We start from the raw sequence: 27,008 nt of genomic DNA on the forward strand, positions 1-27,008 counted from the left end.
CTTTTGTTTGCTGCCCTGGGCTCCTGCTGGGAGGAAGGGTGGGATATAAATCTAATAATAATAATAAGTGGTACCTTTTGTTCATTAAATTGCAAATGTATATACCTCCTTCTACGTTTCACTAAGGGACTCTTCCAATTCCGTGTAAGCAGAAAAATGTAAAGAATAAAGATATGTTCTGGCCAAACGAAATCTTCCAATATACCTTGGCTTAAAGAGAAATACGTGCGTAACTCTCCTGAGATTTTAAAATGCTTACTTTTGCAGAAATGTGCTCTAAATTAATGGGTTGTATCCAGTGCTAGTCCTACTTAGAGTAGACCTATTGAGGTTAATCAACATGGCTAACTTAGATTCATTGATATCAGTGGGTAAACTCTGAACAGAACTAGCAACCAACCCAATATGTTTAAGTATTGGAAGTAGAAACATTATTTGGGTCAGATTTTGTCCATAACTTTTGTTGATGTGACTCCAAGGAAGAAATATAGACTGCAAGTAGCCTGCAACAAGGGGACTACGTGTCTCTTGTTGTGCTATGGTTTAGTGCAACTAAATGGTAATATGTTTGTTTGTTTTTGTTGTGACATTTTTGTCCCCATCCCCTCTCCCCTTCAAAGAAGGTACTTCAAGCAGCTAACACATGAAGGCTAGAACAGAACCAAATTAAATAATCTCAATGCATCACAAACACAATACAAATCAGGAGTTCCAAGGGGAAAAAATACAGCAGAGGCCAGGCAAAGGCCCTGTCAAAATAAATTCATTTCCAGGTGATGGTGGATGTCCAAAGATAAGAGGACGAGGTAGGTCCAGAGCTTGGAAAAGTTACTTTTTTGAACTACAACTCCTATCAGCCCAATCCAGTGGCCATGCTGGCTGGGGCTGATGGGAGTTGTAGTTCAAAAAAGTAACTTTTCCAAGCTCTGGTAGGTCTTCCAAAACAGGGAATTCTGCATCTCGGACCTGGCAGCTGAGAAGGCCTTTTCCCTTCCACCAACTGTACTTCAGCAAATACATCATTATTTAAGAATTAAAATGCTGTGAACAAATACCCTCCATGATTGACTTCCTGCTCTACTGATGTATCAAATGGCTGTCCTGTCCATAGTTCGCCAAGTCAAATAGGTGGCAGCAAGCCTTTGTTTATAAAGCTTCTCTGAGGTTGGAGGCACTAAGAGTTTTAAAGGGAGTTGAAGGTGTTATATGATACACATGCACTATTGCCTGTGGTGTACACAGCCATTAATTTTCTTTCACTGCCACTTCTGCTCAGACAGGTTTTTGAAGTTTTGCAGAATCCTGCAGAATCTATTTACGAGAGGGCACACACTGCGAGCAAAGAACAATGCCCATTTCATGCCATCATCAATTATCTAAAACAAAGAAAGAAAAAGCCCCGGCAACCGCTATCATTTAGTCTTCAGTGTGGCAGCAAAAGATCAAAGGGGAGAGGGGAATCCATCAAATGAACAAATTGAAGTTAATGTGGAAATCATCCATCAGGAGCCCATTTATGTAACTGAAGAGTGTTACTTGTCAGCCCCTGCTAAGGACAAATGTAGATGTGGTCAGCATTGACCTAATCCCATCCCCATCTTTTGAAGGACAGAACGACGTAGCGTCTGATGAAGGTCAATGATTTCATAATAGTAGAATCCAAGGGCTTAAATGCTGTCCTAACATACACACACACACCCTCCCAAGTATTTTGGAACTTGGGAAAACTCTTCTTTAACTGTTGATTTCGAAGCTCTCAGTGGTCTCCTTCTTGGCCAAGCTGCTCGTCTGACTCTCTTCTACTCTGGAGGAAGCACGGCTAACATTCTGAGCTCTCTGGAAATTGGCAGACTTTAGCAGGCACGTCCATCTCAAATGCCAGCCTCCTCTGAATATTAAGGCATTTGAAACATAGCTCATTGAACGTGACCCCCCCACACACACACACACACAAAGCGCAGGAGATGCAAGTTCGGTATTAAGTGCAGGAGATGCAAGTTCTCTTTAAATTGGCTGTTTAAAAGCTATCCTGGCTTGGATCTCTGGCTTCTGCTACCACAGTGGTTCTTCTGCTTCCAAGCCGGAATTCTGCAGTAGAACTCTTCTCTTTGGGGTCCGTGTCTATGAGTAGGGTGCTTCTGAGCTAGGGCATGATTAGCTGCTGTGTTAATCTGATTCCCATGAGATTTTCAAAGATTGGAATATATTTGTATGCACAGATGCCCAAATCACAAGTGATTTGCTGTGTGTATTGTTTGGCTCATACAAACCCAAGACCTGCTTCTTCTCCCTACTACACGTACAATATTTTTGAGTTTACTGACATTTAAATTGGCTCTCACTTTGTCAGTCTACCACTCATTAGATCATTGCCTCTTCATTGCACCATTTCACAGTTCTGCATAAGTATTGAAAAGGCATCTAAATTAAAATGTCCCAGCCAGATGGAATGATTTTGATGTGCCAATCATGTTGCACTAATTTTTAGTGATGTGAAATCCTCTTTCCTTGTGATTCCTAACATGGAATTTGTATTTTTCACAGCTGTCACACATTGGGTTGACATTTTTGTCAAGCTAAGATCTCTTTCCTGGTCAATCATCACCAGTTCAGAATCCATAAGTATATATGGGTATAACTATCCACATTTTAATGATATGAGAGACCCTTATCCCCATTCATTTGCTGAACCCCTTTTAATTTTTTTTAGTGATGTGAGATTTCATTTGAATCCTATTTGGACCGCTAATTATGACCGTCCTCCACAAATGAATAGAGAGAAAAATATCAGTTTGTTTAAAACAACTCCTACATTGTGACATATCTTGGGCATGCACTTTCTTGCAATGCTTTTTGTTGGGAAGAGTAATGCATGTGTGGGCAGGTAGCACTGCATTGCCTAAGTTCCTCTTCATTGTCCACCAAGAGTCCTAAGACTCTGGCCTCTGACTGCAAACATAAGATTAAGCCCTGCTTGATCAGACCAAAGGCCTATCTAGTTCAGGATTCTGTTTCCCACAGTGTCTTGCCCGTGCCAACTAAATACCTATGGGAAGCTCACAAGCAGGACATTAATGCAATAGCCACTTCCTGCCATTGTTCCTCACTCACCAACTGGTATTCAGAGGTGTGCTGCATTCAATGCTGGAAGTGGCATATAGTCACCATGACTAACAGCCATTGAGAGAGAGCCTTATCCCCATTAATTTGCTAAACCCACTTTTAAAACCACCTAAGTTGGTGGGTCATCACCACACCACTATTGTGGTAGTGGTTTCCATAGTTTAACTGCACATTGTGATGTACGAGCTCTTGTCTGTCCTGAATTTCCCACATTCACCTTCATGTGACGGCTCCCGGCTCTAGTTCAATGAGAGATGAAGAAAAACTTTTCCCAGTCCACTTTCTCCATACGCTTTTATTCACCTGTATCATTCATCTCCCTCCTTACTCACCTTTTTTTTCTGAACTAAAGAGCCACAGACCTTTCCTCATAGGGGAGTTGCTCCAAACTCCTGATAGTGTTGGTTGCCCTGTTCTGTACCATTTCCAGCGTTGAGATGTGATGAAGAGAATTTCCAAGAGTGGTCTCACCACAGATTTGCATAACAGCATTGTGATATCAGCAGTTTTATTTTTGATGTTTATTATTATTATTATTTAAATTTACATCCTGCTCTTCCTCCCAAAGGATCCCTTTCCTTATGATTCGTAACATGGAATTTGTGTTTTTCACAGCTGCCACACACTAGGTTGGCATTTTTGTCGAGCCAAGATCTCTTTCCTGGCCAGTCATCACCAGTTCAGAATCCAAAAGCATATATGAGCATTTACTTTACATTTAACTACTTTGTATTGTATTTGCCTTTTTAGAGCACATTCCCCCCATTTAAAGAGATCCTTTTGGAACTCTTCAGTATCATTTTAAGGCGGAAAAGGCATCAGAACGTCCAGCATCATTGGTAGTCTTGTATCTGCCAGACATTGTGTCTCTGCCACCATCGAGTAGGTGCTTGTTCCAGTGCTGCACATCAGTCCCTCTAGTCCTCCTTGCCATACCCTTACCTTCAAAGAAACTGATGCCAATAAGTGACAGCAGAAGTGAGAATGTCAGGGTTGGGTGATAGGACTTGGTGATCCAAGAGTGGAACTGGGGGTGCTGAGTAAAATGAAGCTATCAGGAATGAGGGACAGTTTCTCACTGAGACAGAGGAAAGGATTAAAGAAATGAAGTTCTGGATACGCACCACCAGCAGTTTATGGCATCACTGGCCTTTACTGATGAATGGCTACCATGAAGGTGCAAAATCAGAATAGTAACTTGCATGGAAACATAGAAAGCTGCCTTATACTGAGTCAGACCACTGATCCATTTAGCTCAGTACTGTCTACACTGACTGGCAGCAACTGTCCAGCATCTCAAGCATGGTTCTCTCCCAGCCCTACTTGGAGATGCTGGGGAATGAACCTGGGACCTTCTGCATGCAAAACAGATGCTCTATTATGTAGCTATGACCGTTCCCCATAAATATGTCTTCTTGTTCATTATGAAACGAATAAGGATTTATTGTAGGGGTGCTCAATTCATAATGAAAACAAGTATGGGAGTAGTGAAAATGTGTTAACTTCATTAGCTCCATTACTTACTTTAGAAGTGATAAAATAACCTATGTGAGCAAATCCACACAGCTAACATAGATGTGATCACTGTGATTAGCTATTCTGTTACTGAATGACCATAACAGAAAGGAAGTAGTGGAAGAAGACAGACCAGGAATTTGCCTAAATGTGACTTTCTGCTCACGTCAGATTGAAAAAAGGGAAGAGGAAATGTCATTAGTAAGGCCGTGCAGGAATAAAGATTAAGGTCCATGTAACAATAGAAATGAGCTTTATTTCATAAAAAGTTTATAAAATGCATATTGTACAAAAATAAAGTCTGTAGAGAACTTTGGTTGGTTAACACAAATGTCTGAGACGTAATTTGTTGGTGAAGTTAAAATCCCCAAAGAAAAATGCTCTCCTGTTTTTGATTTTGATTTTTCTGTGGGGGGGGGGATCACAAACTTTACCCTTTTTGTAATTTTTGAACGTTAGCATTAGGCTGTCATTAGAGGTTGAGAGTCTGGAAGAAAAGCTGATGGGGCAAACTATCAACCATTAATGAAGGCTAACAGCAAATGTTAAACTGACTCCTGTTAAGGTGCCAGACGCTAATCTAAGCAAACAGTATTTCTCAGCGACCACACTTTATGCAGCCAGGACTATACTAAGTGGTAAAAACATGCTAGAGTACAGTGGAACATAAGAGTAGGAACCAACATTCTTACATAGTGGGTGCTTCCAGACAACCTATTTATTGAGCATTCATATTGATTTGTTTGCAGAGAAGTTAGATGACATTGCATCAAAGCAAGTGTTGCCCATACTTTCCAGTGCATTTTCCTTTCACTTAGCGCAAAAAGTAAAATCTTTTATGTTTGTTATGCAAGACCTTCCAATCAACTATAATTTCACAGTCTTTATTTGCTGGTATGTGAGTGTGACTGAATCCAACTGAAAACCAACAGTCTGGAAGTACCCAAATGCTGCCTAAATGACTGTTATTAATGTCACACATACCAATTTCAAACTGCACTCTAACGACCTGAGTTCGTTTGGGTTGCATCCTGATACGCTGACTGAGGGGAACAAGTCATTTAAGCACAACACATTCCAAACGTAGATAATTGATAGGAAAAAAACAGCTGAATCTGAGATTTCTACTGGTTTCTCTCATGAGGCAACACAGTCTTGACTTGCTAAAAACAAGTAGAATTTAAGATGTGTCCAGACCAATAGTTTTTCATGCAATCGGCTGCTACTACTACTTGTGCAGAGAGGGGTGTGTGTGCACAATCCATATTGCATCCCAGAGTCTGGATTGCAAAAAGTTTGTGTCCCTCATCAGTAGTGTGGACAGAATCCTGTGCACTGTCCATCTTCGTGGCCATTTTATCCCCACTATAGCTTCATCATCAAATTCTTCATTATTCACCTCAGCTTCATTATGACCTCTTGATTTCAGTGGAGTATTAAGCATTTGCATAAATGCCACTCACTGAAACTAGTGTGACTTTGACAAGAAACATCAAAGATGTGATCTATAGCAAAGACAAGCAAAACTGGTAGGAAATGAAATGTGACAAAAGTACTGGCCAGGATGCACTCTTATTGTCTTTTTTAGTACATGTAGAACTCTTGCTATAGAAAGTATTGAGCATGCTTTTTTTGGGTTTTCTCATTATTATGCACCCCTTGTGTACCAAAGAAAGTTATTTTAGATTCAGCAACATGTGTGCATACTTTAATTATTTCATTAATAATTTAATCTAATCCAGAGTAGGGTTGCAATCCTGTGCAAATTGACATGATAGTAAACTCCCGTTCAACTCAATGGGACTTACTTCCCAGTGAACATGGACTGCACAAAACTCTAAAACAATATGGTAAGAAATGGTTTAAAAGGCAAGCATCAGAGTAATATACTAGAGACATGGAGTGCAAACCACTAAAGCTAGATACCCCTAGGGCTGAGTTTAAATGCATCATTCAATATGTTCAAAACCCATTCTTATGTTCCACTCACTCAGCATCCTATATACACTGAGCTTTTGGCTTAAGTCCCATCCACTAGGCTGCCGCCAAATTTAAAAAACAAAAATCTGCCTAGAGTCATGTATAAACCAGGTCTAATGCACATTCCAGGGAATCAGCTGAATTTGCATCACTTGGTTTCAATGTAAAGGACAACATGAATCTATGCAAGTTTAATCTAAGTTTAATCCACTGAGTTCAGTGAAACTGACTCTGAAGTTAAGGTGCACAGGATTATAGCTGTAAATGTGGTAAACTTTCTATGGATTGCTGCCATTTATGATTATAGGAGACCTGCAGTGTAAAAACTTGGGGGAGCGTAAAAAAGGATTAGAAATTGCACCTTATTATAGTCACCCCCATTCTAAGCTAATTAATTGTGGTCCCAGCTATGTAGTACAACTACAAGTTAACATAATAACCTGCATGAGTAGAAATGGGCAGAATTCAGTACTTTGAGTTCTGCCATACAATGCTGTTTGCATATATCTTTCATTATAGGACTAACTGCCATTTGATGTATTTTAGTTCTATATTAGATAATTCATGCATCTCTGGTTCATATGCCACAAGTTCTGAGTGAACCAGATGAATCCTAGTTTCTTTTGCTTTGACCACTAATCTCATTACACACAGGAGAAAGCGATTCAATATCCTGTTGGGATTGTTTTCTCCAGGGCTGTGCAGTGGCCAATAAACATATGCTTTAGCCACAACAAAGGGGCATTCTAAGTATGGATTTCTGCCAGAGAGATAGAACAAGTTGGTCCTTACTGTGGGCCCATCATACATCCTGGCTTACTAGAATGCACCCTGAATGCTGTAAGACTTGGAGGCTTTCCTTTTTCAGATAGTGTGTGCATGGCAGTTTTAACTTGTGAGGAAAAGCATGGATGTACATGCATTTCCTACTCAAGTTCCATAGTCAACCCATGCTGGCAAAGTAAATATGTTGGTGGCTTGACTCTCAATTGCCCCTGCTCCCCAACCCTGTGCAGGTTGGGGGGGCAGCAGTTAATGCACTGGCATGTATGGATCCTGCAAGCAAGAGAAAAGGTACCTGCTTAGTGCAAAAGTGTTGGGAAGCTGCTGTATGCACACCCTGAAAAAGGCAGCGCTCAAAAGGATGACGAGGAAGGCCTCATTAAGGAATAACCCAGAATAAAATGCTGACATTCATAAGGGCTGCCCATAGCTCAGTGGTAGCACACAGGCTTTGCATGCAGAACGTCTCAGATTCAATCCCTGGCATTTCCAGTTATAGGATATTGGGTAACAATACTGGGAAATGCCTAGGGTGGCAACTTGCGCATTACCAAGGGGGAAGAAGAGAGAGACGAAATCTAACACCAAAAAGGGGGTAAAAGAGGAGACAGGTTTGCATAAAATTTGCATAAGCTAATTTATATGTATCGATGCAAATTTAGAAATAATTACTATAATTTAAACAGAAATACATCTCACTGCAGTTGGAGAGACTGTGACCCGGTGATCGGCTCAGTCGGCTACGTGTTGATGGACAACTTTAAGGGCCTTGCTCAGCCTTCTTCTCGGTTCTTTATCTTGAAACCAGACTTGGACCACGCAGCCCCATCAAACAGAGGTCTCCTTCAAGCAGAGGACTGTCCTCTGTAAAGTAGGGCACACACTCACTCTAGAAATATCTTTACCTGTGAGCTTGAAGAGGTGCTGCCAATCAGAACAGGCGATACTGGACAAGATGGGGTGGGGATTCAATGTAAGGCAGCTTCATACGATCATGTGAATTCTGAATTTTGTACGAAGACAAGATTAAAAAGAGCCCAGGGTGGGGGTGGGGATGGGAAATAGCAGCAATATATCAATATCTGCAAAACCCACTATTGTAACAGGTATTTAATATGCAATCAAAATGAGAAGAGAAACAAAGAGCCCTACTAGAAAAATATATTAAATTACTCCGTTTCTTAGAGTAACATTTTTAGCAGCTAACACCATATTTTAAAGCCTTTTGCAGGGCTGCAGAAATCTGTCAAATTTCTCAGCACAAGTAGAAAGCTTAAATGCCCTGGAATTTTTCCAGCCATATTATGCTCTTCATTATGGTAATATAACAAAGCCTTTTAAAAGACAACCTATCAACTCTCTGCAAACCTGCTTCATGTATACTGTTATAAAGCATACGGGGAATTCCATCTGAAGCACTGATGGGGCCCATTCGGCCAAACACTGAGCACTTTCACATCTTGTCCAGTTCAGCGGGACACCCCACCTGCTCCTTATTCTAGCTAATATTACATGACTTTTTAAATAACTGCATTTATGAAGACATGGCCTCTGAACCCAGTTCTGCTCTAATCAGATGCAACAGTCTGTTGCCCTGGGTGGGGGGTGGATTTTCATTCAAATATGCATCAAAAGACTTAGGTGGGCATCACTTACAAATGATGGCTGATGGCTGTCACTGACTTCAATAAAACTTGCAAGTAGTTGAATGAGTTCAGTGATGGAGCACATCACCATGTACAGTGGTCCTGAGTCAGATCTTTTACACTGGTTCCCAGATTTCCTGGCCCTTCCCTCCCACCTTTCTAATTAATTTTTTTAAAACTTTGCTTACAGGGCTGCCAGCTACCCACCATCTTAATTTACTCAAAGACCTAAATCTGAATATATACATATAAATTAGTGTATGCAAACTTTATGCAAATTTGTGTCTTGGGCCTATGCCCTCAGTATATATCTAGTAACATCCTTGGCCTTGTGTGTGTGTTCGGAAGTACTACAGAACTGGTCTATCAGATACGAGGTTCTTCTGTGATTGTTATTCAAAAGGTAAAGTAGGTTATTTTTTTTAAAAAAGTATTCCTGTTATTCATTATTAATATTTTAAAGAACAACAACCATGGACCTTTGTTCCCCAGCATCACTGTCTCATTGTTAACTTTGGCACCTGTTTTGAAGAAAGAAGCTTTAATAAATAAAGGAAAGGAAACTCATGACTGAACTGTAATAAATAATAATCATAATAACTTAAATCTCAATAAATATTTTCTCTAGATTTGTCTCTGATCGGATGCATTGCACCAAGTAGTCTTTGTTCACTCACGACGACCTCAAATAGAAACGTAGTTCTTTAAGTAAGTGACCTTAGTCCTTTTGTAAACCAAAAAGAAAAAAGATCCACGTATTTTTCATGGTGTAGCCTAGGCAGAAGCAAGTGATTAAAAACACAACTTGTCTTCACAGAGAACAGCAATAAGAGAACAGAACTCTTTATTTCCCCCAAAAATGTTTCAGTTGCAAGAGCTTTGTTGGGATTCTTTTTCAAGGACACATGGAATTTGAGCTAGATAACTGGAAGTCCTCGAATATACTAACAGTGAAATCCTATACATGTTTCCCCCAAAGTAAATCCCATTGAGTTTAGTGGGCCGTACCCCTACATATGCAGGTATAGGATTGTAGTCTAAATGTATTTTGCTAACAAAATGTATTTTTGCTAACAAAATTGTCGAATAGCAATTTTGCTACTCATGTCACTCCAGGGGTGTGAGAACTTCAGGAGTGTCACCACTTCCTGTTCGAAGCCCTGTATGTGAAAAGTCTGTGCAGCAGTTCCTCTCCAAACTCATGTCAACCCAATTTTGCAAAGTCTGGTACTGGTGTGGGAAAGAAGCAACAACAGGTATGAGGAACCTGTGGCCCTCCAGATGTTACTGAACTATAGTTCCCATCATCCCTGGCCATTGGCTATCATTGCTGGGGCTGATAGGAACTGTAGTTCAGTATCATCTGGAGGGCTAAAGCTTCCCCACATCTAAGCTACAGCATATCTGGGAGCTTTCCCCCTTATTCTGGCAGTACAAGGAGGAAAGGTTTTCATGTTATCCTGATGGTAACAGAAAGTAGTGGTGCTGTAACGGCTTCTATGTCATCAGGGCAAGCTGAGTAGTGAGCTTAAGAGTTATGTATTCTGACACAAACCATTTAAACCCCTTGGGGTTCCTTTGAATTTTAGCAGGGGTTCCTCAATGAGAAAATTATAAATGGTAAGCAAACATCCCTAAAAGGCAGTTTGCCCACCTTTGTCAGTCTTAAATTCACAGCTGTAGAAGAGTGGTGAGTGAATTCAAGGGTGCATTCTCAATTTGTATGGGGTGATTAGAAATGGATGAATTTGTGAACTTTGGTTTTTTATTTTTCCAATTGTGTTCAGTTTGCCACATTTCTTCATCAGTTTGTAATTTTTTTAAAAAAAGTCCTTATGAAAACCACATTTTAGTGCATATTTCTCTTAATATGCACAATTTTTCATAATCAGTTTTCCCTAATATGCATCTTTGTACACTATCTTTCACTCATATATGCATTTTTATGCACACTTTCCCCTAATATAATGCATTTTGGTACAGATGTTTATTTGGGGAACTGCACTGGAACGTTCAGAAAAGTGCAAACTTTGAAGGAAAGCTGTGTTTTTATTCTTATTGTTTTGGAAGTGCAAATTAGGTAGGTTTGTATTAAAAATGTGAACAGAACCACATTTCTCACCCATCTGTAGGGGTGTCCCAGGTTGGCCAGACCGGCCTGGCCAGCAATCTGGATAAACTGAGAATACACCATAGAATATGCCCCAGAACTCTCTGCAGCACACTCTTCCTTCCATCCCAAGAGGGATCCTTAAGATGGCTCATACCACGAAATCCTAAAATAATAACACCAGCAAAGTAACCAAATAGTTACTTGGCATAGAAGTTGACATGGAAGAATTGCCTGAGGGCAGGAAGTTTGAAACACCCTCCTTTAAAGTAATCACACCCCATGGAGATCTGTGTGTGTGTGCACGCGCGCACATACACACACACATGCACACGCACATAGGAGATCCAGTAAAGCTAGTCTTCTCATTCCCTGCTACCCAAACATGGACTATTCTCCTATTTTAAATATGCTCCCCCTGTATCTGCTACTGCCCTTTTTCCATGTTCCTGCCTGCTCTGTCCTCATCTGTACCCTGTGGTAAATGCCCTGGTGATCAATGCTAGATATTGCACCTATTAAAACTATATAGTGCTCATGGGTAGACTTGGCTGGAACAGAGGCATGTGCCTTGGTAGAACAGATAGCCTACAAAGATGGCTCTATAGGGGGAAGGAAGGCAATTTTGTTTAAAGGTAATCTTATCATCGCCAACCCTTTGTCATACTCCCTTTCTGAATGATCTTTCTGGCACAGTACTATGGCCTAGCTGCCTGTAAACCACAAAACCCTTAATTGCAACCACTCTTTTAAATGCAAATGTCAATTTTTTCCAATATTTTGGGGTTAAGGCCAGCAGTAATTGGTTGTTACTTCCACCATAACTGGAAAAATGAAAGTTATCCAACAGAGGTTGTGTTGTTAAGCACATGCCTAGCCGTGTTCTGCCAATGGTGGATCACCTTAAAGCAAATGCATGTATCCTCCATCCATCCTGGATCTCTGCCCCTGAGCATTGATGCCTATTTGCCTTCCTGTAGAACAAAACACCCCAATGGTTGTATCTTCTCCAATATTCCTGTGCCGTATTTCAGTCAACCAGGCTCCCACAGCTGTTGTTCTCCTGTACGCTTGGTCCTCTGCCTTCCTCGGAAGCCATCATTCCATCTCCTTGGGAGCCTTGGACCCTTCTTTGCCAATTTAGCAGGAATGCAAAATCATAGCACTGTTCAAACCCCAAAAGGATGTCAGATGCATCCACACTTTTTAGCGGAATGTTTTCTTAGTATATGGTAAGTTGATAGGTCATCATCCAAAAATGAAACATCATCGTCATATGCAATGGGTCTGCAACAAGGCTGTGGTCTGATTTTGTCACTGACCAACTTTCTATTTTGGGTTAAATTGTTTAAAATTTGGTCATACACGGATACAGCAGACTCGCATGAACCACTACAATACCGGAAAATCAGCTCTTCTTTGGTGGTGTATCCCAAACCCAAATCGGTCACATTTAAATGTATCTCAGTTAAAACACAATCCCGGTTTCTTCCCCTTTGACCTCTCTGTCGTTTTCTGTTGCTGGAATTATTAGTGTTCTTTGCTGCATTTTGCCGGTTTCTCTCCCTTTTAGAGAAATATGGAACTGGTTTATCTGGTGACCTCTTCAGTCTTCTCATAGTGGCTTGAATATAATCCATAACATCACCAAGCCGGTTGGGGTAATCCTCAGAAATTTTAGCTGTTTTGAAAGGACAGAAAGAAAATTAGTTGTCAGGTGATTATGTATTGGAAATAATTCATTTAAATGTTGCATTGGCCCCTTGGAATAATAATTATATTCACTTAGGCCTACAAAATTCAACCCTCCACAGTTTTAATATTTCAGGATTTAGGCTGATCTTTTATAGATGTGTTTTCAAAATTCACAATAATTAAAAGGGCTTGTCTATTACAAAGTCAGATAATTATTTGCCTTTTTTTCTTCCAATTTTTAAAAAGCAGTTGGTACAATGGTTTGTCAGCTGTGTTGTAAAGTTCTGAACATTACCACTATAAATAACGTGTTTGAATGGTGCCCCTGAGTATTAACTATTAATTAATATTTAGTCATAGGATTAATGAGTATTTGCTGTCCAAGTTAGATTGGCATTATCTATGCATTAGGTTTATATGTATTCTCTCTTTCTCTCCAAAAGCATAATTTCTCTCAAAATATTATTTACATGCATGTTTTGATCATTTGGGTTGCAATCCTGTGCACACTATCCTCACTGCATACAATGGATAGGATTACACTGTTAAACCACTAAGAGCTGTGTTAATTTACAACATTTGGAGAAGTATAAAATCAGGTAGGTAGCTAGCTCACTTCAGATCTGCACATTAGAGCAAGAAGTGGAGATCAGGTAATTTAATACAGAAATTAGTAGCAATTTCATTTCTTAAACACCCTTCCTCCCAGTGGATACTGGTGGCTCCTATATCAGTGGGGAAGTGAATCCCCTCCGGGTTTTAGTCCTACCTTTCAAGGAGCTGTCCAATGTTCTGAAAGCTGACATTGGAGCCATCAGTCTCCACCGCCTCCTCCTGAATGAACAGTGCTACTTGTCATCTATTGGCAGGTTGTGCTTGGATCCAACCTATCATCCCTTTGTTGTTGTTATATGCCTTCAAGTCGACCATGACTTATGGTGACCCTATGAATCTTTTTTGGATATATTTGTAGGGTTTTCATGGTAACAGCAGAGCTTGGAAAAGTTACTTTTTTAAACTACAACTCCCATCAGCCCCAGCCTGCATGGCCACTGGATTGGGCTGATGGGAGTTGTAGTTCAAAAAAGTAACTTTCCCAAGCTCTGGAGGTATTCAGAGATGGTTTACCATTGCCTTCCTCTAAGCCTACGGCACCCAGTATTCCCAGGCGGTCTCCCATCCAAGTACTAACAAGGCCTGACCCTGCTTAACTTCCGAGATCAGACGAGATCGGGCACGTTCAGGGTAGTATGGCTGTAGATCATCCCTTTACATGTGATGTAAAGTGCTCTTGCATATCTCCCATTCTTTTCAGTGGAGTTTGTGCAGGAGAACTTTCTGGTGGACTGCACCTAAATCAGGAGAGGGGAGCCAGTCTCCCTCCCCAGGCACATCCCTTCACCGGCCCTGCTTCACCCCCTCCTTGAGTGTTTCTGCCTGGCCAGAATGTGTCCTTGTACTCTGATAATGCTTCTTGCTTCCCTGGAAGGAGGACAGAGAGGGGTTCGAAAGTGTGTGTAGAAACTAGTGTACTGTGCAAAGGCAAAATGTACATGCGTTGCTCTGCCCATTTTTGTCTTTGGTCCTGCCCACCACTAGTATGTGGCCCCAGAAGATTATTCAGAGGGGAAAGCGGCTCTCAGGCTGAAAAAGTTTCCCAACCCTGCCCTAAATAAATATCCTGCCTGTCCTCCCTGGCCCCAGTTTAATTAGATGTTCTCCAACAGCTGGCCTGTGAAAGCATATGCCATCAATGAGCTGTCCTCATCTTTTGATCTTTCCACAGCATGGCTTGAAACAAGAAAACGTAGCGGGCTAGGATTGCAGACCCTTTTCAGTAATGGAGGTTATCAAAATTCACCTCTGTTGGCATTCTGAAACATTAACAGAGCTGAAACGATTAAAGTAACTTCTCATTTTTAAGAAGAGACTTCATAACTGTGTACAGTTCTGGTCGCCTCATCTTAAAAAGGATATTATAGAGTTGGAAAAGGTTCAGAAGAGGGCAACCAGAATGATCAAGGGGATGGAGCGACTCCCTTACGAGGAAAGGTTGCAGCATTTGGGGCTTTTTAGTTTAGAGAAAAGGCGGGTCAGAGGAGACATGATAGAAGTGTATAAAATTATGCATGGCATTGAGAAAGTGGATAGAGAAAAGTTCTTCTCCCTCTCTCATAATACTAGAACTCGTGGACATTCAAAGAAGCTGAATGTTGGAAGATTCAGGACAGACAAAAGGAAGTACTTCTTTACTCAGCGCATAGTTAAACTATGGAATTTGCTCCCACAAGATGCAGTAATGGCCACCAGCTTGGATGGCTTTAAAAGAAGATTAGACAAATTCATGGAGGACAGGGCTATCAATGGCTACTAGCCGTGATGGCTGTGCTCTGCCACCCTAGTCAGAGGCAGCATGCTTCTGAAAACCAGTTGCCGGAAGCCTGAGGAGGGGAGAGTGTTCTTGCACTTGGGTCCTGCTTGCGGGCTTCCCCCAGGCACCTGGTTGGCCACTGTGAGAACAGGATGCTGGACTAGATGGGCCACTGTTCTTATGTTCTTATAACGAAAAAGTGTGAGGCTTAGGTGAAACGGAAACCTGCTAGTGGCATTCATGAATGATCTATAACATCAAAGATGCTGAGATCAAATCATCTTTAAATGATTAATGGTGTGTTCTGGTTCACCAACACACAAGCGAGAGAAAGGAGGGTAATCCTTCCTCCAACTCAGAATTCCCACAAAATCTGACACTGTCACTGGTGTCATTTCTCTTTCTCTCTGTCTCTCTTATCAAGGTGAAGTGTTAAATGTCCTGATGCATCTGATTCCAGATCCACTTACATGAATGGCAGGACTGGAAAAAGCTAGTACTGGGGAAAAAATATCCCCTCAGAACTGCTTAGTGGTTCTTTTCCTATTGTGGTTCCAGGTGCATCTCCTTTCAGTTGACTTCAAGACCAATCAAGTGAGAGGCAAAAACAGGCTGGTTTTAAACTCCAGATATAAGTAATGCTCTCACATAACTCATAGTTTCACAAATAGCCTGGATTTCTTACCTGCCCTTCACCATAAGGTCCCAGGGTGGGTTACAACAATATAAAAATACAATATTAAAAGTTAGTTTAAAATGTTTAAAATCAGACGAGCAGGGTAAAGATGTCAAAGGGGAGGGTAAAGAGAAGTATTTATCATTACAGCCCTGCTTGGGATCTCTGCTCCTCAAACTCTGTGCTTCTTACCCGTCCCAGGGTTGTTTGCTCATTAGCTCGATGTCATTCATTTTCTCTTGCTGCTCCATATTCCTGGAATTGTCTCCTGGAGCGCTTGCAGACTGCTCCCTCCATTTCAGTTTTTAAGTCAGTTAAAAACCTTCCTTTTTCCCCAAAGCGTTTGGAATTTCAGCTTAGGGTTTTTTTAATTTTCTATAATTTGGATACCTATAGTATGTGCATTTGAAGTCCTCCTTTGTCCTCATTTTATTTTATTTAGATTGTACACCTTTTGGGGCAGAGACTTTTTAAAATTGTTTAATTTTATGTACAGTGCCATGTGCATCTAAAGGCACTACATAAATAAATGATGATGACAATGAATAACAACAACAACAACAACAACAACAATAAAGAACAGTAGCCTCTCATTAGATCAGGGATGAACCTGTGCTCCTTTGGATGTCGTTGGACTTAGAACTCCATCATCCCTAACCATTGGGCATGTTAGTCAGAGCTGATGGGAGCTGGAGTACAACATCATCTGGAGGGACATATTGCATGCTGTTGGTAGTGATAAAGGCTGGGTGGCCATGTCCACTTTAAAAGTGCTATATAAATTAATAACAGTATATCCTGCATGATTATCCTGCGTGAGTCTGCTCTGCTCCCTCCCTGATGGTTTTCCGGAGACTTCTGGAAATGACCTTGTTCTGGAGAGCTTTTAGGAGGAACTGAAGGTAAAACCTGACACTGATTTTATGCACTCTATGTTAATTTTTACCCTTGTAGTCCCCTTTAGTACCACTCCCTGTGTGTGTGTGTGTGTGTGTGTGTGTGTGTGTGTGTGTGGCTTCCTTTATGGAATCAATCCATCTCTTGTTTGGCCTTCCTCTTTTTTGACTCCCTTCTGTTTTTCCCAGCATTATTGTCTTTTCTAGTGAATCATGTCTTCTCATTTTGTGTCCAAAGTATGATAACCTCAGTTTCATCATTTTAGCTTCTAGTGAGAGTTCTGGTTTAATTTGTTCTAACACCCAATTATTTGTCTTTTTCGCAAGTCCATGGTATGCGCAAAGCTCTCTTCCAGCAGAACATTTCAAATGAGTTGATTTTTCTCTTATCAGCCTTTTTCACTGTCCAACTTTCACATCCATATATAGAGAACAGGAATACCATGGTCTGAATGATCCTGGCTTTGGTGTTCACTGATACATCATTGCATTTGAGGACCTTTTCTAGTTCTCTCACAGCTGCCCTCCCCAGTCCTAGCCTTCTTCTGATTTCTTGACTATTGTCTCCATTTTGGTTAATGATTATGCCGAGGTATTGATAATCTTTGACAAGTTCAATGTCCTCATTGTCAACTTTAAAATTACATAAATCTTCTGTTGACATTACTTTAGTCTTTTTGATGTTCACCTGTAGTCCTGCTTTTGTGCTTTCCTCTTTAACTTTCATCAGCATTCGTTTCAAATCATTACTGCTTTCTGCTAAGAGTATGGTATCGTCTGCATATCTTAAATTATTGATGTTTCTCCCTCCAATTTTCACACCTCCTTCATGTTGGTCCAATCCCGCTTTCTGTATCATATGTTCTGCGTATAGATTAAACAAATAGGGTGATAAAATTCACCCCTGTCACACACCCTTTTCTATTTGGAACCAATCGGTTTCTCCATATTCTGTCCTTACAGTAGCCTCTTGTGCAGAGTATAGGTTGCGCATCAGGACAATCAGATGCTGTGGCACCCCCATTTCTTTCAAAGCATTCCATAGTTTTTCATGATCTACACAGTCAAAGGCTTTACTGTAGTCTATAATGCACAGGGTGATTTTCTTCTGAAATTCCTTGCTCCGTTCCATTATCCAACGTATGTTTGCGATATGATCTCTGGTGCCTCTTACCTTTCTAAATCCAGCTTGGACGTCTGGCATTTCTCGCTCCATATATGGCAAGAGCCTTTGTTGTAGAATCTTGAGCATTACTTTACTTGCATGGGATATTAAGGCAATACTTCGGTAATTACTGCATTCTCTGGGATCCCCTTTCTTTGGAAGTGGGATGTATATGGAACGCTTCCAGTCTGTGGCCATTGTTTAGTTTTCCATATTTCTTGACAATTTTTTTTCAAAATTTGGACAGATTCAGTCTCAGTAGCTTGTAGCAACTCTATTGGTATGCGATCTATTCCTGGTGATTTGTTTCTTCCAAGCATTTTAAGAGCAGCTTTCACCTCACATTCCAAAATTTCTGGTTCTTCATCATATGGTTCCTCCGTGAATGACTCTGTCATCCTTGCATCTCTTTTATAGAGTTCTTCAGTGTATTGCTTCCATCTTCCTTTTATTTCATCTCGGTCAGTCAGTGTGTTCCCCTATTGATTATTCAACATCCCTTGTGGGTTAAATTTCCCTTTCATTTCTCTAATCTTTTGGAATAGGGCTCTTGTTCTTCCCATTTTGTTGTCCATTTCTATTTCTACACAATAACTATTGTAATAGTCGTTGTATAGTTGCATTTAGGGTTCTGACTGTGTTTCTATCTCCTTTTGCTTTTGCTTTCCTTCTCTCTTTAACTATTTGAAGAGTTTCTTCAGTCATCCATTAAGGTCTTTCTCTCTTTTTAACCAGAGGTATTGTCTTTTTGCATTCTTTCCTGATAATGTCCCTGACTTCATTCCATAGTTCTTCTGGTTCTCTGTCAACTAAGTTTAAAGCCTCAAATCTGTTCCTTATTTGATCTTTATATTCTTCTGGGATGTTATTTAAATTGTATTTTGGCATTATGATTGCTTTGTTGGTCTTCTTTAGCTTTACTCTGATTTTTGATACGACCAGTTCATGATCTGTACCGCAGTCTGCTCCTGGTCTTGTTTTTGCAGAAAGTATGGAACTTCTCCATCTTCTGTTGTGAATTATATAATCAATTTGATTCCTATATTGACCATATATATATATGTTGTTTTTGTAAGCCGCCCTGAGTGCCCTATTATAGCGTAGAAGGACGGGATAGAAATATTTTAAATAAATAAATAAATGATTAGCCCTTCACTATCCAAAGATTCATACTTATTGGAATCTTTCACATACATCAGTCTCAACAACAGCAGACCCTTTCATTTAAACCTGAGTCGACCCTAGTGACGTGTGATGATGGTGCAGATGTCCAATTTTTAGAAAAGGGCCCCAGTTGAGAGGAAGCTGAAGTCTCCTCACTTGCCTCTAGGAATCCAGGAAGTCCAACAGGGGGGAAAGTGACAGTGGGGAAGAGACTGTAAGGTGGAAGAGGGTCTAGCACTCCTAACATTGCTTTGGGAAGGGTTGTAGCTCACTGGTAGAGCACACACTTGGCATGCAAAAGGTCTCTGGTTCAATCCCTAGCATCTTCAGATGGGGCTAGCAGAGACCCCTGCCTGAAACCCTGAGAGCCACTATGTCAGTGTAGACAATATTGAGCTGGATGGACAGGTGGTCTGAATCAGTACAAGGCAGCTTCCTATGTTCCTAACAGACCTGCCCCCTTTGCTCTAAAAATTGCACTTCCCCATATATTCCACTGCACCATACCTGGGTTTAAGCAAAAATACATACAGCATACTGAATTTCGACATAGGAAACCAACATCCAAATCCCCTCTCTGCTATGAGTCTTTGTTTTTGAAGCAGAAGCAGGATCTCAGGAAGTGAGAGGGTATTTATATCTGCCCAATCAAGTTATGGTCTACACACACAGGTGGATGCATATATCTCTTGTTGGATGATCCCTCAACGGGTGCAGATGCCGCACATGCAGTTCCTTCCCTTGATCTGGTTGCCAAGACTGCATGCACAGAGACCTGTTAGGAAAGCACCAATAATGCCACTCAGCTATTAGGGGGGAAGTGGAAGCCATGGATTTAATTCTGCTTCTGCCTGCTGAACAGCTGATCGGCATGATTGTGGGTGGTTCTTTCATTGTACACAGCCTTGGCTGCTGCATGAATCTGCTGATGGTGGGGGCCTTCACCTGTTGCCTGCTCCTTCCTCCCAGAGCACGCTTTATCCCCCTTCAACATGCAATCACTGGATTGCATGTCGGTTTGCATCACGCAGGAAAGGATTTTGATGAAGAGCTGGAAGAAATGCTGTCATCTATCTACCTCTATGCCTTGCAAGCCTTTAGGAGAGTCAAATAAATGTTCAACAGAAGAAGGATTCTGCAACAAATGAACAACCAAATTTTGAGATGAAACCCAAAGTTCTGCTTTCAGAATAACTGACACAAGCCATGCAGACATGTCCATTTTACATAAGCATATGCTCAGAGGTTGGAAAAAGTTACTTTTTTGAACTACAACTCCCATCAGCCCAATCCAGTGGATATGCTGGCTGGGGCTGATGGGTGTTGTAGTTTTAAAAAGTAACTTTTCCAAGCTCTGCTCAGTCTGCCAACAGTAAAAGGAGTATCTGGAAGGCGCAGAAGATGAATGGCTTGATCTTGTGAAAGAGAGTAAGTTAGTAGCAGAAGGCAATGCTAGCTTCAAGGAGCCATTAATGGCTCTGCAACAACCTAGAGGCAGATCTTGGAGTGGAGTGCCACAGGACTCTGTCCTAGACCCTGTGCTGTTCAGCCTTTTTATAAATGACTTGGATGACAGTATAAAGGGGGTGCTGATCATATTTGCAAACAACACAAAGCTGGGAGGGATAGCTAACACAGAGAAGACAGATACCAAATGATCTTCACAGACTGGTGCACAAAACCAACATGATGAACTTCGACAAGGCTGCTCTGCTGTCATTTATGCAGGGAGTGAATTTGCCCCATCCTATCCCCCTCTTACATGGAGGAAGGCTCTTGGGCCCCCAACCTGTGTGGGAAAGGATGGTGGGGAGATGGATCATGTCACTGAGGTGGACAATTTCCTGAGGGTGGCTGCTCCCCTTTGTAAGGTTGGCGCCACCCTCAGGCTCCACCTGCAAAGACTTTGCAGTGACCCACTTGATGAGCAGTGCAGGATTAGCCAGTTGCCAGGGCTGGTGCCAGGCATGACTGGGCCCTTGGGCACCAGCCTGACCCAGGCCTGAGGCGCCGTAGTCCAACACACACCCCAATACAGGCGGCATGGGACTAATAAGCCTGCCAGCATGCCCCACCTACCTCTCATGTTGTGTGAATGATGTGCATGCACAGCACGCATGCCTGCCATCAGCCAAGATAGCAATGGGAGCATCAGCCCCTTAGGGAAGCCCCCGTCACCATCTTGGGTGATGGCATTCACACTGATGGGAGAAGTAGGTGGGGCATGTGTGTAGGCTTATTGCCACAAGGGCCCTTGGCCAGGGCTCAACCTGACCGCCCTCTGGCACCATCCCTGCCCATTGCTTTGAGGGCTGAGTAGGAATTTTTTTGGGTACCTCTAATTGGCTTTGGGGTGCCTTTTTTGGCTACTCTGAGCTGTTCAGATTTGGGGTGCTTGTTGATCATTTGGCTGTCCTTTTGTCACAATTTAGCATTTAGGGTGGGATGGGATCTAATCTGGATGAAAAACACCCATAGATAAAGGGCACCTTACCAACCACCTCACATTGTCATCTGGCTTGAAGAGATGCTTGGTCTGTCATTCTTGCGACCTAAAGTTGGTCTTGCGGCCAAGTTCAAGGTTCTAGTTTTGGTGTACAAAGCCCTATACAGCTTGGGACCAGGATACCTGAAATACCGTCTTGCCCAGTCTTGCCCAATCACTGCACATTGCAGGTGAGAGCCTCCTGCAGATACCATCTTATCAGGAGGTCCGTTCTGCACAACTTTTGGAACGGACCTTTAGTGTGGCGGCACCTACCCTGTGGAATTTCCTCCATTTAAATATTAGGCAGGCGCCGTCTCTGTTATCTTTTTGGTGCCTATGGAAGACTTTCCTCTTTCAACAAGCCTTTTAAGTAGAGACCTATCCCAGTCTACATCTGTTTGGAATTGCTTTTTAATAGGTTTTTTTTGAAACACTTTTTTCTCTAAACAGTATGTTTTTAAACCCTTTTTATTTAAGAAGTTTTTAAAGATTAAAAAAAATGTTTTTAAAGTTGTTTTGTTTTAATGTATTTTAAGGTCTGTTTTATGGTGTTTTGAAGTGTTTTTAGTGCTTTTGTTTGCCGTCCTGGGCTCCTACTAGGAGGAAGGGCAGGATATAAATCAAATAATAAATAAATAAAATAAAATAAATAATGGAACTACTCCACTGAACACAGGACAGGGGAGCAGAGTGGTAAAGCAGGCCCCCCAGTCAGCTCCTCTTCATAGTCAGTTGGCAATGAGACCTTCACATTAGCTAAACAATTCCTTGCCCACTGTTGCTTGTTCTGCTTTGCAGCAGATCATTTGCACTAGTTCATAAAGCTGTGATATTTACACCAAATGCATGTCTCACTAGTCTTCTCTTTGGAGGCATGGGGGCAAAAATAAACATACAGTCCTGTATTTAGTTATAAATAAATGGAAGGTCCTGTATTTTATATTCCTGTAGTTATAACATGTAGGAATGAGGGAGAAATTCAATTCATTTTGCATTTAAAGGTATACTACCTAATTTGCACTTTCTGGAACAATATGTGAACCAAAACACAGCCACCTTTTGAAATTTGCACTTCTCTGAATTTTGCACTGCACTTCTCCAGTCACACAATGTGTACAAAATGCATATAGCACAGAGAAAAAATGCATAAAAATGCATAGTTTAGTGAAAATAACATACAAAAATGCATTCTATCAGGGAAAATTGCTTTGTAGGAATCTGTATATCAGGAAAAATGCATACAAAGATGCATATATTAGGAGAAATTTGCACTAAAATACTGATGATTTTCATGAGGGCTTTTCTTTTTTTAATGGCAAACTGATGTAGAGATGTGAACTGAGCTTATGGCTGGGGGAAAAAGTAGAAACAGAGAGAGACAAAAATGGACAGATTTGCCCATCCCTAACCACAATTCGAAGGCACCAAGATAGGACTGGGGTCATGTGGCTTGGCAGCAGTAGGGGCGGAAAGGATCTAGGCTATCTTAGTTGATCACAAGCTGAATGTGAACAAGCAGAGCTATGTGGATCTTTGAAAAGCTAATGCAATCTTAGGCATTAACACATGGTGCTTAGATCGTGGGAAGTGATAGTTCTACTCTTCTGCTCTGGTCAAGCCACAGCAACTTGTGGGCTGGAAAACAATGGCGGATATGGGACTCTGGCCAGCCGCTGCTGATTGCACAGTGACAAGCCAACAAAGGTTATATACACACCATACATTTAAAGCACATTTACCCCCCCCGCCCCAAGAATCCTAGGAATGGCAGTTTTTAAGGGTGCTGGGAACTGTAGCTCCATGAAGGGTAAACCACAGTTCCCAGGATTCTTGGTGTGTGTGTGTGTTTTAAACATATGGTATGTATGCAGCCAAACTGCTTTGCACCACACCTTCTAAGCTCACACAACAAAGGAAAACAAGCAAAAAAAGAAGGAGTTTATCAGACTGAAGACAACTTCAAGGCTCATCAGGAATACCTTTAAAGGTAGTAACTCATCCAAGATTTACAACCCACAGAGATCAATCTAGGGATGGAAGGATCTGTCAGTTTTGGTTCTCTCCATTTCTCACTTTCCAAACTTAGATTCAGTTCTACAATAATTTGCTTTTTTAAAAAACAACAACCCTCAAATTCTTTAGCATTTTAGTGCAATTTTCTCCTAATAAACACATTTTACATGCAGTTTTGACTAATGTACACATTTTTGCAAATAATTCCCCCTAATGTAATGCATTTCTGTATGTTATTTTCACGACTATATTGATTTTTGCATGCTTTCCCTTAATATAGGCAATTTTGTAAACACTGGTTGGAGAACCGCATCGCAAAATTCAGATGTGTGCGAATTTTGACGGATGGCTGTGTTTCAGTTTTCCTACTGATTTGGAAAGTGTTAATTTGATAGATTTGGCTTGAAATGCAAACTGAATCAAACTTCTCCCCCATCCCTAATCCAGATGTCATTCCTTTTTAAACTTTTAACATTGTTACCTATTTCATGCTCACTCACACAGACATTATATATGTATCTATATAGTCTTCTCGAAAGACCAGGTTCCAAAGTCAGGGAGGGAACAGGGGCATGGTGGGGAGAACACAGAGCCTGCTTTGGTCATGGGAAATACAGTTTACAGCATCACATACAGGTTCAAATATCTGGTCAGCCACAAAATTCACTGGTGTGGCCCTTTGCATGTCATTATTTCATAGCCTAGCTTCCAGGATGGCGTATAAAGAAATGAGGCAGAATTACAAAAGACATTATCATATGAAATTATTAATAATGAACTGCTCTGATTCTAATTAATTGGACATACAACAGAGCATTATAAGTTTTGTGCATTTCAGATATTATTGCCAATGCTTATTTGTCAAAAGTTTTTCACATTGGTCCTATTTTTTTCCTAAGGAGGAGGGCTGCCCTTGGGCCTGATCCAGAAGCTCCAGCTAGTGCATAATGGAGCAACTGATGGCTGCAGATGGCTGACAGCATGTGACACCTTTGCTAAAATATTGCACTCGCTGCCCATATGCTACTGGGCCAGGTGTATTAACAAGCAAAGCCCTGAAGAACTTGGGCCCAGGATACCTTAAATAATCCCTAAGTCTTTATATCCCAGCTCAGTGACTGAGATCATTTGGAGGAGCACTGTTAGGTGTCCCCCATGCTACAGAAGCCCAACTAGAAATCGGCCATTTAGTGTTTTGCACCACAATCCCATGTTGTGCCAGTCCCATACTGTGGAATACTCAGAGCTTGGAAGTAACTAATTACAAGTAACGAATTACTTGTAATTTATTACTTTTTTGAGTAACGAGTGGGTAACTTCATTACATTTTGCTGGTAATAGAACGAGTAGTAACTTCATTACTTTTGAGGAGTAATTGTAATGTTTCCAGCATTACTTTTGTGCATTACTTGGGGGGGGAGCAGGGGAAGTCTTCTGCTCCTCTGATTTGTGAATAAAAATCATGTGCTTCAAATTGGGCTTCTGTGCAGCGTTGTTCTTCCTTCATGCTCTATGGGTGCTTAGGAGGCAACGAGGGAGGAGGTGGAGAGCGAGACAGCGTGGAGAAAACAATTGTTTAAAAATTGACAGGAGTGGAAGGCGAAAAGAGCTGGAGGCAATATATATATACAAAAAATGTGTGTTGGGGTATCATCATTGCTGGGGGTGGGGTGAGGGGATGTAAGATTCTGTTATGCCATTCTGTTAATCTTATGGATAAAAAAATATTCTACTACCCTCTCTGTGTGTGTGCTTATTTTTAATGTTGTTTTAGGCTACTTAGATGTGCAGCAGCCAAGGCCAGCACCTTGTAGGCAATTTTTTTAAAGTAACTAAAATGTAATTGTAGCAATTACTTTTGAGTAAAAGTAAAGTAATCAGTTACTTTCAGAGCAATTGTAATTGTAACGGTAATTACTACTTTTTTGGGGCCATGTAACTGTAACTGTAATTTATTACTTTTTAAAATTAATCTTCCAAGCTCTGGGAATACTCTCCTAGAAGAGACTCAGCAGGCATCCTCGCTATTGGTCAATTGGTCAGTTGTCTGCTTTGGATGGGGTCACACTCCCTCTGAAAAAGCAGGTTCATTATCTGAGAGTTCTCCTGGATCTATCTTTGTTGGTAGAGCCCCAGGTGACCTCAGTGGCTAGGAGTGCCTTTTACCAGCTTCGTCTAGTAAGACAGCTGCGGCCATTTCTGGACTGGGATATCCTACTGTTTTCCATGCACTGGTAACCTCCAGGCTGGATTACTATAATGTGCTCTGTGTGGGGCTGCCCTTGAGGTTCGTCCAGAAGCTGCAGGTGGTGCAAACTGCGGTGGCATGACTGCTGACTGGAGCAGGCTATCACCAACATGTTATCCTGCTGATGAAATAATTGTACTGGCTACCTATTAGCTACCGGGCTATGTTCAAGGTCCTAGTTTTGGTGTACAAAGCCCTGTATAGCTTGGGACCAGGATACCTGAAAGATCGTCTTATCCATTATATACCCAGTTGATCACTGCGCTCTGCAGGTGAGGGCCTCCTACAGATACCATGTTATCAGGAGGTCCGTTCCGCACAACATAGGAAACAGACCTTTAGTGTGATGGCACCTACCCTTTGGAATTCCCTCCCTTTAAATATTAGACAGGCACCATCTCTGTTATCTTTTTGGCACCTACTAAAGACCTTCCTCTTTCAAGAAGCCTTTTAAGTTGCGACCTTATCCCAGTCTGCGTCTGTGTTGGAATTGCTTTTTAAGTTGTTTTTAAAGCTGTTTTTCTTTTTAAAGTTATTTTGATAATATGGTTTTAAAAATTACTTGTTTTAATATGTTTTGTTTTGATATGTTTTTAAGATGTTTTAAAAAGTGCTTTTAGTGTTTTTGTTTGCCACTTTGGTCTCTTTCTGGAAGGAAGGGCAGGATATAAATCAAATAAATAAATAAATAAATAAATAAATGAAATAATTTAATAAATAAATACATAATCATAAATAAATATTGGCTTCCAAGTGTCTCCTTAATACCTTTTTATGCTGGCAAGCCTATTCAGTTTCTATTTTCTTAAGATTACAGCTAGTTATTTTAACAATCTTTAAATTTGTTTTTATGGCATTTTATATTTTATTGCCTTTGGAAATGTTATTGTACGTCGCCTTGATATTTCACATGCGATGACAGTATACAAAATACTTTTATACATAAATGGCTGCCCAAGTTGGCTTCTGGAAGAGGAGGAACCTGAGATTACAGAGGACCTCCTTCTGTTTATATGTCTCTGTGTGTGAGACAGAGACTGTGTATGTCTATGTGTGTGCGCACAAGTGCATGTGAAAAAGAAGAGTGATTTCACAACACAGACAGATACTCTCCAAATAATCATCTGTGCCCTGG

The 27,008-nt window shown here is 41.0% G+C and overlaps 1 protein-coding gene and 1 non-coding gene across 4 annotated transcripts in view; both read right to left on the reverse strand.

Annotated features, from left to right (window-relative positions):
* Positions 1-4,949: 4,949 nt before the first annotated feature.
* Positions 4,950-27,008, reverse strand: part of GDNF (glial cell derived neurotrophic factor) — a 57,556-nt gene continuing 35,497 nt past the window's right edge. For all 3 annotated transcript variants that reach the window (XM_061616627.1, XM_061616645.1, XM_061616635.1), the window contains exon 3: positions 4,950-12,838. In XM_061616627.1, coding sequence (XP_061472611.1) covers positions 12,345-12,838 — 494 coding nt within the window. In that variant the 3' untranslated portion in view covers positions 4,950-12,344. The remainder of the gene's footprint in view (positions 12,839-27,008) is intronic.
* Positions 13,996-14,114, reverse strand: LOC133375863 (5S ribosomal RNA). Its single transcript, XR_009760328.1, has one exon. It is a non-coding gene; the product is annotated as a 5S ribosomal RNA (ribosomal RNA).

This window comes from Rhineura floridana, chromosome 1, assembly GCF_030035675.1.
Source record: "Rhineura floridana isolate rRhiFlo1 chromosome 1, rRhiFlo1.hap2, whole genome shotgun sequence".
Classification (NCBI taxonomy): domain Eukaryota; kingdom Metazoa; phylum Chordata; class Lepidosauria; order Squamata; family Rhineuridae; genus Rhineura; species Rhineura floridana.